The sequence below is a fragment of the Sinohyriopsis cumingii genome, unplaced genomic scaffold, assembly GCF_028554795.1.
Source record: "Sinohyriopsis cumingii isolate HCF-2022 unplaced genomic scaffold, ASM2855479v2 utg001870l, whole genome shotgun sequence".
NCBI classification, from domain to species: Eukaryota; Metazoa; Mollusca; class Bivalvia; order Unionida; family Unionidae; genus Sinohyriopsis; species Sinohyriopsis cumingii.
In genome coordinates, this window is record NW_028316076.1 from 272,329 (window position 1) to 286,805 (window position 14,477).

A 14,477-nucleotide genomic window follows, 5' to 3' on the forward strand; every position below is an offset into this window, starting at 1 on the left:
GAAAGGTCAGTGTTGAGAAACAAATGAAGAGACCATATAGTAAAATTAATTGTCTGTGTGTCCATATGCATTACCAAGTTATTGTCTTGCCTTATTCTGTGACTACGAAAGCCACTGTAATGCCTAAACTCCAGTACTTAACCCAATGTGATGTATGAACTACACGCACTTAACTCATTCTACCGTATAAACTCCACGCACCGCACACACTCTAATGTATAAACTCCACGTAGGTAACCCACTTTACTGTATAAACTCCACGCATATAACCCACCGGATAATCTACTACACCGTTTCGCATTGTTCTCTTTCTATGCATTACATAACAGATGTTGAATATAAGCTGGGTTTAATTCTCGTCAACCCGCTTTATGCGACCTGTTGAAACTATGTAGGTATTGTTGAGTATTGGACTTTCATTTTTAATCTTAAACAGTTTTGTGAAACATGTTGTGAAATCATTACTTTTTAGAACATTTATGAAGTGGAATTTCGCCGCGCAAACTTTGTTTAGGTTTTGATATATTTAAAATCAGTCTTATATTAGCAAGTAAAAAATCAAAATAAAATGATTCCGTCTCTTTAAATATTACATCGACCTCGTGATATTTAATTCAGTTCTTTTTTACTTCATTCACTTTCAAATATTTACTGCTTGATTTTAGTATACCGTTTTGGATGAATCCAATTTTTTTAGTCTCTGGTTTGTTGTGACCTGTCTTTCCAATTGGATACCACAAAAATGCAATATGGACCACAATGCTATTTATTTCTTGATAATATAATGTTCCAAACCAAATTATTCCGTGACTAAGGTGACATTGGCTCAGCCATGATAGAAGGCATATTGCGAACAAAATAGGCAACATGTCATGATTATTTACTTATTTATCTATTTATTTATTTATTATTTATTTATTTATTTATTTATTTATTTATTTATTTATTTATTTATACTTTGTTATCAAAAAATCTATAAAATGCATCTTTTGGTCGATTCCGAGACAGGTTCGGCCCATAGTAGAATCGGTCTACTAAAGTTCCAGACCAATAACGAAGTCAGAACGCACAAGTTGGATCATTATATGTTCGTCCTATCGCTAGATCGGTCCAATATTTATACAACAGTATTAGGTGTTTAATGTCACTTGTCAACGGTCAATTCATAAAAATGTTTAATTTGCATATTATATATGAATTTAAGTTCATTACACTTGTGTCCGATTTATAGTGTCCAGTTAATCTACAAATTACACAGTTCAGGTAGGCATACAGTACCGTATTTCAAGAAATGGGTTGAATTTTCTATACTTCAATTATACATATATTTATACTGACGATTATGTATTTTATTCAATACTCATGTTTACATATTCCATGAATGTTTATTTTGTACACGCTCCGAGAAATATATACGGCAAAATCAGTGGTAAAGTACGTGAACATATTTGGTTGAGGTTCACCTAAAGGTGTTATCCAGTACAAACAGGACTGAATATTGCGCTATGATATCCTACCGAAAGCTTCACGTGTACGAAAACAATTCTCACAACTTCAGTTTCAACCTCACATATTATCGTCACAATTTACTTTATTCAATTAATACTTGAGACAAAACGTAAAAAACATTCCGAGGAAATGAAAATAGCAATTCATTCAGCATTTACTTCATGGGTTAATTGCAATTTTCAATTTATGGTTTAACCATGTTTTTGTCTCATATAGTGCCTTTCACACTGTAAACGGTACAAACACAAAGTAGTTTTCATAACTTTTCTCAGGAACGCTTCATCTTCTTCTACCAGCAATACATTTGGCTTGTTATAAAAGTTGTTTTTAAGTTAAAATTCAATAAATATATTCAACACTAATACCACTTGGGTAAGTTTTCTGTTTGATAAGTTATTTTTTGGGGTCTGGTTGCGACATGCTAGTTCGATTGCATCCTTGCATAACTTGAGTACTTGAAGTAAACAAATCACTATTATGCATGCTCATAATAGGAAAGGTAATCTGAGATTTTGTGGCTATTCATTTTTTGATAACCAACATTTTCCTACTACAAGAAAGAAACCGGATACCTGGATTTGTCATAATACAAGCGACAAATGGGGTATTGATAATTATCAATACTATAAAGAAGAGAAATGTTATAATCAGTTATCTCAGTCATTGCTTCTAAACAGGGCACAGAATCGACACAGGATATGCTATAATGACAAATTATCTCACGGGACGTAAATGGGATGCAAATCGTACATGTCGCGTTTATTGCAGAGAATGTTATACACTCATCTACAATCCAAGAAGGGCCAAGGAGAAAGTGAATAAAGACAAAACTATGTACTTATATAAACAAAGTTTTTGCCTTTTGTTAAATAATACATTTAATTTACCGCGTAAATAACCCTTTTGTTGTTTTTAAAGTGTCACAAAAACATGAGAAAAAAAAACAGGTTTCCATTTTATGATCAAAACTCTACTATCAACACAACATAAGTACACGTAAAATGTAAAAACTTAAATATCTTGGAAACAGTTCCCGATGAGTTGCTTTAATTGTCATATTTACATTCAGCACACCAAACTGCATAATAAAAAGTACATTTTATCTCTGAAGCTGACGACGACCAAACAATTCTGGACCAGTGTAATTAAATAGGAAGAAACCATGCCATTACTGATCAAATAATATTTGCTGAGAAATATGAGTGACTTATATAATTTTGTCTTTTTCAAAGTTATTCAAGGATGTACATTTAAAGGAAACACATTCATGCCTTTCATGCGGATCAGATACATGTAATGCTCTCCTTCATTATTTCAAATGTATTCATACGCGCTGCTTTCCAGATAAACGAATCACATCTTCCTGGTTGAGAAATTGAAAAGTCATATAATCCTTGGCAAATTCTCGACCGATATAATGAAATAGTAAACATCGTATACATTGATTACAATACCCATCGGAGAGGTAGATTTTGAACATTTTAGTTTTGGTCTTTCCAACGTATTGCGAAATAAACATTTATTTCTTTGTTTTGAAAATGCAACGAGTTCCCAATTCATTGAAAGTTAATGTAGTATTCTAACGATTAAAGAATCCCAAACGTCTTTTGGAAACAATGTATTCATTGTTACATTCAATGCCTTTATCTTTGTTACGTTGGTAGGAATATGAATGATATGGATGTTTGCTAAATTGCAATTAGAAGGCTTATATCTAATCAAAACCGTTCGATACCTGCTGTAGGGTACAATTAGTCTTTAATGTGTTAATATGTATGAAAGACCGCAAAAAGTATTTTTGTTTTTTTGCGCATTGCAGACATAAAAGTTTAGGCCAAAATCGATTCCCATGTATCTGAAAATCACCTTGAGTAAAGAAATAAAATACATAGACTGCATAAATCTCTACGTCTTTCTATTTTGAAACCATTTGCAATTGATATATAATCGTAATACAAATTTAGAAAAGATATATATTTGCGTTTTCAAAACACTTTAAAATATTCAGATATCTCGACAGTATTCCTTTCCTGGTGTAATTTATGTTATATGTAGTCACGTGTTTATATTAAATGATTCCTTTCATTAAGATAATTGCGACATGATCCCAATATGGATGGACAAGCACGAAACACTAAACAAGTTTATTAAAATGCATTGCTCATAGTTGGAGTGTAATTGCAAACACGTATCATTGTCAGTTTCATTATTATAGTTCTGATTACTTTGTTGCTGTTTTTTGGAGAACATTTGGGAACGCAAGCAACTCACCCACACTTTAAGAAGATTTTCAAATTGCACACATGAAACAGCGTGTTCTTCCTTGCAAAAACCTTCCACTCTTGAGTATTTACACTAACAGTTGACATACAGTTCTCATATATATTATGAACATTTCAATTGCAGGATTATAATGATTGAAGAAGTAATAGCAGAGAATGTAGATAACGAGGAACAGAAGGAAGAATTTGTGGCCCTGATGTATTTCATTCGACGTGTTTCTGGTCTTTACTTAAACATACGTTTTAAATTTAGCTGAGAAGAAAAAAAAATCCATGTAAGCTGCACATAATGATGTCTGGCGACAACATGTTAGATTACACCCTGTAAAAATTATCACAACGCACGTACCCACGTTTCTTTAAACTGGAGCTTTCCACTTTTGCACAATTATCCAATCAGTTAGCAGTTACGACTTCCTAGTTGAGGAGACCAATCAAACTTTGCCTTCACTGAAATAAGTATCATACCACGCCCTTATTTCTAGGTATAAATACTGGTCTTCTCTAGTCAAATGTACCTATGACCATCCTGCTGTCTAAAAGTATCTGATGTTCCTGACTTTCGCATCATGAAATCGATGGCAACTGACTCCAAGCCAGACCTAAGCACAGTTGTTGTGCAAACAGTTTCAGAACCAAAGGTTAGATTTTTAAATTTGATTTAAAGCTAGTGTTCACTTGATAGCATTGGACACTTACGAATATGCACATGATTCAATGAAGGTAAAATTTCTCAAATGAGACAAATGTATTAGCTAGCAATTATTTATTAGCTTGAAAACATTAAAAAGGATTTTACTGGGTTGATTGAATGAACGTTAACGTCTTATTGTGCCACCCATTGGATCTGCAACTTCAATTAGCTTATATACGCAAGCATTGCTTTTATTTTGAACATAATAATATCCTTTCGACTATTAGTTTTTGTTTGGCTTTATCTCTTCACATTTTATTCACGAAAATTTAAAATGCAGTTCGCTGTGTTGCACCTGCTGCCACATTAATGGTACCAACATTTGTTCTGTGTGAAGTGAGGTAACCCGGTTTCAATAAGGCTTGAAGGCAAACTTGAAATATGATATAATGGGTTCGTTTCCATCTCCTTACAGTGGAAGTTATCCTCAAAATATTTTGAAGAGAAAAAAAGAAACCTCCACCATCTCAAAATCGAGACAAGCAACAACGCACTTTTTTTCTCAAACCTTATATTATCTTTTGTTAGGATTTCTTCTCATGTGCTATATTGGGTATTTGCTTGTCTTGCAATTGTGCATACTTTATATCAACATGTTTCAATTCTGCAGAGACCGGAAGAGGCACAAGAAAAGAGAAAGAGGCTTAAAATAATAGTCATATCTGTTGTTGTCCTTGTTGTCGTCGTGACTGCTGCTATCATCACTGTTGTGTATGTAGTAGGAAAGCAGGCAGAGGATACTATCAAGGTATAGCTGACCTTATTCTCTAGAACATTACAGTTGTTGTTATTTGGTTCTTTATTTATCATTTGTTCTAGCTTATTGTATCTTTCATGTAGATTTTCGTTACTCATATTTTATTAGAATTAGTATTAGTATTTAACGTGTTTGTTTCTCAGGTAGTATTGGTAAAGTATAAAACATTGATGCAAATAATCCATCATAAGACAATTACAATCCTCAGTCTAACATTTGGCCTCACCACTGATTTGCATCCGTAACTGATTTCCTGCGATTGTGTCATTTTCTGTACAGTTGATATTAACCATGTATGTTACCAAAGATTCCTACACAACACAAAATTCGTGATATTCCAATTGGTTAAACCTTTTCTTTGTGAGTTACCTTGCCTGCACGTTTACGATAACTAAAGTTTCTTTAAACACAAAGCTCATCTTCACAAATAACACAAATTAAACCACAAGTTAAACCGTTAGTTTTAACACCATTACGATTCCAACCATTTTTCTATATATAAACGGTGCTAATAAAACTCTTTTTAATCTTATAGTAATGTCTTCTGCAATTAAATGAAAAATTTTATTTACTATTTGTTGCATTGTTTGCATGTAGACTGCATGGCTTCCCTATAAGGACGAATCCGGAAAGTCAAGTTCACAGAAGGTCACTGTCACTTCAAAAGAGGAAAAATTCGAAATTGCAGGAACCGGCACAGCTGTATTCGACTTTGATAAGGTGTGTACAATACTATTGCCTTTTTTAGCAGTACGGCAATTAAAGTAGTACTTGAAAATACAACATCAGCGAAATAGCTCATTCAGATGTTACATCGCGTCATGCGCTTGTTAAATGTATTCGACATTTTGTTCTTATTCCGGTATCAATTAGCCAGTTCGTATTCAATTAAACGTAGCCATCTCCCAATCATTGTATTAACTTTGTTAATTGCGTGCAGTCTCGATTAAATGTAAAAGTGCTTGCAACTTGAAAACAAAGAAAACTACAAAAAATGCAAGGAAAAATGTTGTGTTAAACGGATATAATTTACATCCATTCTGAAATATAATGATTCACAATCAGTTTAAGGTGTCTCAGCTCGAATGTGCAGATATAATTTTTTTCAGCACCACTGAAGTCAAAACCTCCAACATTTCTCATTGTACATTTTCATGTTTTATCCATCTATATAGATTAATTAATGGAAAAGTTACAAAGATTTAAGATTCAAGATGTTTTAGATGCTCGCGTTTAATAAAGCAGATCAAAGATATTATGTCACATTCCAGATTAAAGACGAGAGAGACGTAGAGAGTTGTAGTAACCCATTATTTTATGATATATAATGTAAAGAAGGGAAGGCCAAAGTGGATGTCCAAAATTTGTCCTGATGCATTTAATCGAGGGTTTCATGAAAAAGACCAAATATATTCATCTTTCTCGATCATACTCTAGACATTTAGGATGCGAGACTTTACATAAACAAGTCAAATTCAGAAAAGAATTTATATTCAAGTCCTGTGTGTGTATTGATTACTAGTGACGTATTTTCTTGTTTCTATGTATCTCTCAAATTTCATTACATTCTGTGGACCAGACAAATATTACAAATCTGGCACGGCTCTATCTATCTATTTATATATATATATCTATCTATCCATGTGAATTTAAAAAAATATAAACATGCAAAAATTAAGTTAATACACCTTTGTACAGACCATTAATTTAGTTTAAACTGTTGTAATTTTAATTTTAGTTTTACACATTAATTCTTCCTGTGTTAATTTCATACTACATCATCATTATTATTTTTTCCGTCTCGTCTTCATCTTCTCTTCTACCATAAAGTATATATTTTAATACGTTATTACAATTTTCAGAGTCTGCTTGTATACAAACCTGACAAAATGTCAAAACCAGCCTGCTTCTTGACTGCCGTCAACACGTCTACTTTACTTTCCCCAGAGAAAATGAAAAGTTTCCTTGGTGACAAAACGGTGAGTTTCATTCTCTCCATTCTATCATAATCCCTGCAGAAACCGATCCAAGTCGCTGAATGATGCTCAACGTTGTCATCTTCATAAGGTGTTCTATTGTGTTCCCTATTTGCATACCGTGTCTTCGTGTATTTACCCTTCCCATGAAGTCAGGAACTAAGACATCAACCATCAGTCTGGATCTGTGTTTCCAAACTAATTACATATGAAATGGCTACATGATAGGGACAACTTAATATTTATATATTGTTTCTCACCTGATTATATATAGGTATTATGATCATCTATCAATCTCTCTATCTATCTATCTATCTATCTATCTATCTATCTATCTATCTATCTATCTATCTATCTATCTATCAAGCTGCTTACCTACCATAGAACTTACTGAAGAATGTTTATTTTGTTATCTTAGGTATCCGACTTGCCCTCGAATTCATCAGATCATTCCGAGTACATGAGTTCAGGTGTTGTCGTACCGAATAAGGACTTTCTCTCTCCTATGTCAAAAGAGCTATGCAAGGACACTGAAGTCATTTGGATGGTGCCTAAGCCAGGTGATTACATATATACATACATACATACATACATACATACATACATACATACATACATACATACATACATACATACATGCATACATATATACATGCATACATACACATATGTCCATATACATACATACTTTTTGGCACTTTCCTCTCACTGACTTCCTCTAATATTTTTGTGTTTTTGTGTCAGACTTATGGCAAATTGAATGCTTAACAAAGTAATGGAATCTTTTCCTGTAACGGTGACAAGAGTTATCGCGTTTTTTTAACTTTTCTTAAGCAGCCAGTTTTCTTTGGAAATCAAGGAGGGACATATCTAACCTGTCAGAGAATTTGTTTCTTGTGTACTATTTGTATCAAAATTTGGGTGAGAATACTGCGTCATGGTTCTGGTGTGCGTGGGGGTGGCAAATTTGGTGGAGACATATGCAATAAAAATGCATTGAGGCTTAGATGGAGAGTTATGAAATATTCTTTAGTAACACTTCGCGTTGGCTTTCAATTGTATCCAATGTCATCACACTCATTCTTATTTCCATTTAAGGAATCCGTTATCTACATAGCAAGAAATAACTTTAAAAGTGCCAAATTTAAAGACATTCCAAAATCTAAGTTGCAATAACTATACTCCATCTGTATGACTTAATGCCATTACTAAGTACCAATATGCAGTATTGAGAAAAAATATATTGAACGTTTCCATCGGTGATTGATTAGGAAGAAATATTAATATACACTTCGCTCCAAATCTCATTATATATATATATATATATATATATATATATATATATATATATATATATATATATATATATATATATATATGTTGCATACTATAGATATACTACAGCTTGATGAGAAATGCATCAGTTTAAGCGAATCAAAACAGTGTAATCATCTGAGCTCGTATTAACAGACGGTTATCCGACCAATTCGCTTTCACTTTGTTGTCATTATGCTAATAAAGGAAAGGCTAATAAGGTTACGATATTATGACATAGATAACCACCACTAAATAAAGGAGGCCCTTTTCAACAATAATATGCAAGACTCTAGCCTCTCTCTCTCTCTCTCTCTCTCTCTCTCTCTCTCTCTCTCTCTATATATATATATATATATATATATATATATATATATATATATATATAATTTCAATCTCATCTGATTTTATGGTTTTATTTTGTCATATATGCCTACTTACAGACTGCATTGGGGTTAAGCCTGCATACTTCAGATTCCAAAATTGCTTCTTTTTTCCAGACTGCGTCGACGAGAAATCACTGGCCCGAAAAAAGAGGGGATGCTACTACTACTACTATTATGCTCTAGAATATTGCGACTATTGGTATTGTTATTATACATGGTACAGGTGGCTCTATTGCTACTAGTGGCGTGTTTGACTTTAGAAAAGTTGTAAACAAAGCACTATTGGAATGACATTTGCTTAATGTAACGTCGCTATGTATATTGTACTGACGCATACAAAATGTTTGATGAGGCAGTCTGTCGTTGTCTCGAATAGTAATAGCAGCATTAGAATGTGTTTCACAGAGACATGCTAGTTATAACTTGAAATAATCAATTTATCTTGTCCAGTTCTTGCAAATTAAAATTCAAACTAGTTGTAATTCTTTGAAATTTAGAACCAAAACCAATATTTTGCAATTTAATTCACACATTGCGATTTCAAATTCTTTGTTCTAGTCGTTAAAACCAATGCATCATATGTAATGATAAAGTATGAATATGCATTGCATTGATTCTTAGTTTTATGCTGTGTCCTTAATGCTAATTCGTTAAGGTAAACATCTAATTTGTTATTTCCCCAAAATAAAATCCTGAAATATTCTTGTTGTTTCAATTCTTTTAACAATTTGTGATTACACATCTTTTCCACTTTAAAAAAACAGAACTGTGAATTACATAATGAATAAAGTATTCCCAATATCCAGTCAAAAAATACAAAATACCCCTTAGCCTGCCCATTAGACCTACAAAACACACTAAAGAAATTTTAATGTTCTTATATACGGGACAAAACAAGACCGAACACTAGAACGTTATGCAAAAGTATCTCAGATATAGGTGGCAGATATAACGGATATACCAAAATTTACACCTGCGGTTATAAAGCACCAGATCCAGCCATAGCCTTGATTCCAGGTCCTGCGAACAAAACTATATAACTATATGATAACTGTTCTCTCTATCTCTCTCTCTCTATCTCTCCATATATATATATATATATATATATATATATATATATATATATATATATATATATAGATAGATAGATAGATAGATAGATAGATACGTACAAACATACATACATACATACATACTGTACGCTGTATCACTGATATACCACGAGATGCAAACATTTTTCATTGAAAGGAAACGAGGCTTACCAGTCAGTGGTACAGTTACTACAGCAACTATAAATATATTAAAATATTTTAATTACCTCTGGCTGGCTGGTTCGACATTTCGCTTAGTTTCTGTCCTACATTAATTTCCATGCGCTGGTACGTGAATGACAAGTCGTTTAAGTGAATGGCGTTGCTAACCAAGCGTTTGCGTTGCTCTACTTTCATCATTAAAACCATGTTTCATGTTTAAATCGTAATGTGCATTATATTGATTTAATCAATGTGAAGAACAACAGAAACTAAGAAAAGAAAAGGATCAACTTATCAATATGCAAAGATGATTGTGAATAGCCACAACAGGCATAGAACTACATTTTGTAGCGGACACTCTTGGGGATGTGAGCTGTTCATTGAATCGGTCAAAGTACAGCTGCCTGTAGTAAATCGTAACTCCTTTCAAATGGCAAATATACGTATTTATATGTAATATAAATAAAATATATGTACCGTATGCATTCTCTATCAATGATACATTTTTCTTTTAAAGAAACTCGGCAAGCCTTGTTTCTTTTTAATTAAAGATTTATACATCTCGTTTTATATCCTTAATACAGCGTACATACTTTACATTTACATTATATGACTGTCGCCTGCAAATATGTATATAAATAATACTAGAAGAGTAAAATAGTCTAATTGGTGACGTAAACAAACAAGAAAGCAATGATGATTTGGCGCAGTTTATAGGGTTGTCACCAACATCATCAAATTAACATTTTATCCCTGAAATAGCATTAGCTAATAGGCAATTACCTGAAACTAGCTGATGCTTTGTCACAAAGTAATATCGGAAAGTTGAAATGTGACTAATTAAAAGCTAAATTTAAAAAGAGTGGGGCGATGGAAAAGCTAATCTGTTTGAGATAAGTCTCATTAACTGCTGACGTACTCCTCCAGAGCCTTAATTGCAAGATCCCAATTGATCGAGTAAAGGGTACCTTTATCTTATCGCAGTACATAAGACTTTTTGTAAATATTGCCTTATCTCATGGATCCGTGTCCTTAAGGAAACACTAAGTAGCAACCGTGAAAAGAATGGTGACATCAAGGACAGGTAATTGACCATCTTGAAAGACCATTGAACACGTGTATAATACCATAGCAAGGCAAAGAACATATGGCAGTATTTCACACAAATTGATAACCCTGATTCTTTAGAAGTATCATGAGCCAAAGACTTTTAGAGACATTATTCAACACTAGTTCGACAACTTCAAAATGCGATTCACTCTGCCAGACTACACTACATCATGGCAGAGATTATAAATGACATCATAACAGCCTCGCCAGTTCGGTGGTACTCAATCCATCCGCAATTAATCAACTTGTGAAATCAGCAGAGAGATTGTCAAATGTGATAAACATGGACTTACTATTTATATCCCTATTCGTGAGACATAAAATGTGAAGCCCAGAAAAAGAGCTGATACCGCAAATTGGTCAGCGTGTTTGGACTTTTCAAGTGAACTTTCTACATTCTTCGATGAAAATGTTTGAGTGTTAATGTACCTGAGCTGGACTCTGTGTCACTGGACATTTTGATGCCATCAAATAGCTTCCCAAGGCTGTAAGACACTAGAGAATCAATCGTACGCGCACCATACCCGAAGCATGCACCTACTCCACGATAATGTACCTGTGCAAGCTTCAGTCGTTATGACAACCTTCCTGAAAGATAACAGCATCCAAGCTTTGCCATATCGTCCATACAGCCCTGATTACCTTCTAGTGACTTTAGGCTGAATCCCGTTAGAATATAACCGCTGATGGGCAATTTCCTAGCCGCAGTGTAATTTAACAGCGTGTAATAACACTCAAAAAGTGAATTCCAAATTGCATTTAGCAAGTTGATAATGAGATTGAGAAAGTGTGTAGAAACATATTTGGGGTCTTTTGAGGGGATTCTTTCGTGTACTGTTTAGTAATAATGTACTTTACAGTAAACCACACTAACATTCTCACCTTTTTCATTACCGCTCGTATGGGGTATTCATGCATAGCATATACACTCGTCTCGCGACCCTGCAAGTACCTAAAAACTTAATACAAATCCTCTCCTGGTTTCTCGAATAAAAATCAGTTTCTGGAGCTATATAGAAGTTATTTTAGCAAATTACAAATTAATACAGTATATGCATACACACACATACACAGAAACATACATAAAACCACATACAGTGTTGCTCTTACACATGGTACCGCTGATAACATCCGTTGTCCTCTTTTTGAAAAGAAACCGGATATCAGGACGTGTCATAACATAATCGACACTTTAATGCTAACAAAGAAATGTTACGTTCACTTCTGAAGGACAGTACTTTTTCGGAGAACACAAACTCGATACAGAAATTGTTATACACGCATCGCCAATTATCGCATTGGGCGTAAACAACCATATAAATCTTACAAGTCCCCGATGTAAAAAAGAACAAAACAACAATTTAGTACAATCATCTGCATTCTTATGCCGTTTTCTTACTATGTTTTAGAGGTCTGAACAAAGGGTTAATTGCAAGTGCCAACGGCTCATAAATGTGCTTTCTTTTAAGGAATAAGTAACGTTAGCATGACACACACAGCTCCCGATGGGTTTTCTTCCTCCTTGATGAAAATTAAATGCTTTGGGGTTGGATTGGGTTTGGTTTTTTTTTGTTGTTGTTATTTTCTCATTCCAAAACGTATATGCTTTATGGAATCTAGTTTGGATGTACATAAGAGTAATGCAACAATTTTAACACTTTTCTTGGCAACAAACTTAAGTATTGGACAGCTGATTTTTCTCAGCCCTGCTACAGATAACTGAAGATCCTTAAAGGAAAAAAAAAATTTTGTATGGGCAATTTTTATTATTTGCATATGCCACTATCACGACTTCCTGGCTATATATATATATATATATATATATATATATATATATATATATATATATATATATATATATATATATATATATATATATATATATATATATATATATAGGTAGTTACAATTATAACTGATCAGCCAGGTACGACCTGACAATAATACAGGTCTAAAAGGGCATTCAAATATAGTACATACCTAATATCATCCCAGTTCAGATTATTACATTATTTATCCGTAACCATATGACTGGTTAATGTGTACACAATAGGAAGTTGGTCATGATATTCTACAATCGATGTTGATAAATGAAAAATATATAAAACAAAATATCAAAAAAAATATAATCTTAAAAACCACAAAATCCATAAAGGTACAAATATGCAATGGAAAAAGTGTGACGAGAAGACTGACCAATAGCTAGGAAGACACAAACACGCGCACACACACATACACACACATATTGCACAAGAAAAACGTGTGATCAGAAGAAAGACATCAATTGTCTTCATTATAAAAAAAATCAAACGATGTACGGTGTTTGTCATTTCATTTGCTTCTTCATAGAATTAAAAAATAAAGGATTAATTGTATAAGAAAATGATTCATTAGATAGGTAAATATATAATACCTGGGGAAACCTTCCTTCTAGATGCAAGGGCCAGTGCTCAATAAGAGGCATCGAATTTCATCACTTGTAGTTATCAACCCCGCATTTGTTCGATGGCGTTACCTAAGTTATGTATGTGTGTGTGATTTGGATTTTTAACGTAGCCTTAACAATTTTTCAGTCATATCGCTACGGTGTCTGCAGTGTGACAGTTTATTGTGATGTCTAGCACTGGGGCATCATGCCGCAGATATGTAGCATGATGCCCCACCCAGTCACATTATCCTGACACCAGGCCGACCAGTCATAACACTAACCTCTTAATGCTGAGCGCCAAGCGAGGCAGCTGTTAGTACCATTTTTGTAAGTCTTTGGTCGGGGATCGAACCCACGACCTCCCGTATCTGAGTCGGACGCTCTAACCACTAGGCCACCGGAACGGCTCGATATTTAACTTATGGAGAATTATTTAATTAGTGTTTAATTAGTGTTTATAGATTAACGTCATAACTGAAGGGCCCTGTAAGTCTTACAAAATACGACTGTTTGTAAAGTAAAATTTAAATCTGGGCACTGTTCTCTGATAGGAAGCCTCAAATCAGCAGTTTCAGGCCTTAGAATCCTGGAAAAGTTATTGAGAATACAAGACTTGTGAAAAACTGTAGAAAGGGAGAAAAACAACGCTATGTGCGCTCCATTTAATATGGTGGCAGCGTGAAATGCGCAAGACATGGAATGTGAAAAGTGAGTACTTCTTTAGTCCGTCTTGTAGGAAATAAAATGTCAGCGGAGGAAAGTCAACAG

The 14,477-nt window shown here is 33.8% G+C and overlaps 1 protein-coding gene across 1 annotated transcript; it reads left to right on the forward strand.

Moving 5' to 3' along the window:
• Window positions 1–4,276: 4,276 nt before the first annotated feature.
• On the forward strand, window positions 4,277–9,620 carry LOC149771392 (uncharacterized). The gene is made up of 6 exons (XM_089948498.1): window positions 4,277–4,432; window positions 5,096–5,233; window positions 5,840–5,962; window positions 7,105–7,221; window positions 7,637–7,778; window positions 9,033–9,620. The coding sequence occupies exons 1-6, from the start codon at window positions 4,361–4,363 to the stop codon at window positions 9,158–9,160; spliced, it is 720 nt and encodes a 239-aa protein (XP_089804624.1). The 5' UTR covers window positions 4,277–4,360; the 3' UTR covers window positions 9,161–9,620.
• The last annotated feature ends 4,857 nt before the right edge of the window (window positions 9,621–14,477 follow it).

Excerpts from the sequence above, each read along its gene's own strand:
- LOC149771392 (XM_089948498.1), top strand. The coding sequence starts at position 4,361 with ATGAAATCGATGGCAACTGACTCCAAGCCAGACCTAAGCACAGTTGTT. Across the intron at positions 7,222-7,636 it reads GTTTCCTTGGTGACAAAACG|GTATCCGACTTGCCCTCGAA; the intron begins GTGAGTTTCATT and ends TTGTTATCTTAG. Across the intron at positions 7,779-9,032 it reads TTGGATGGTGCCTAAGCCAG|ACTGCGTCGACGAGAAATCA; the intron begins GTGATTACATAT and ends TCTTTTTTCCAG.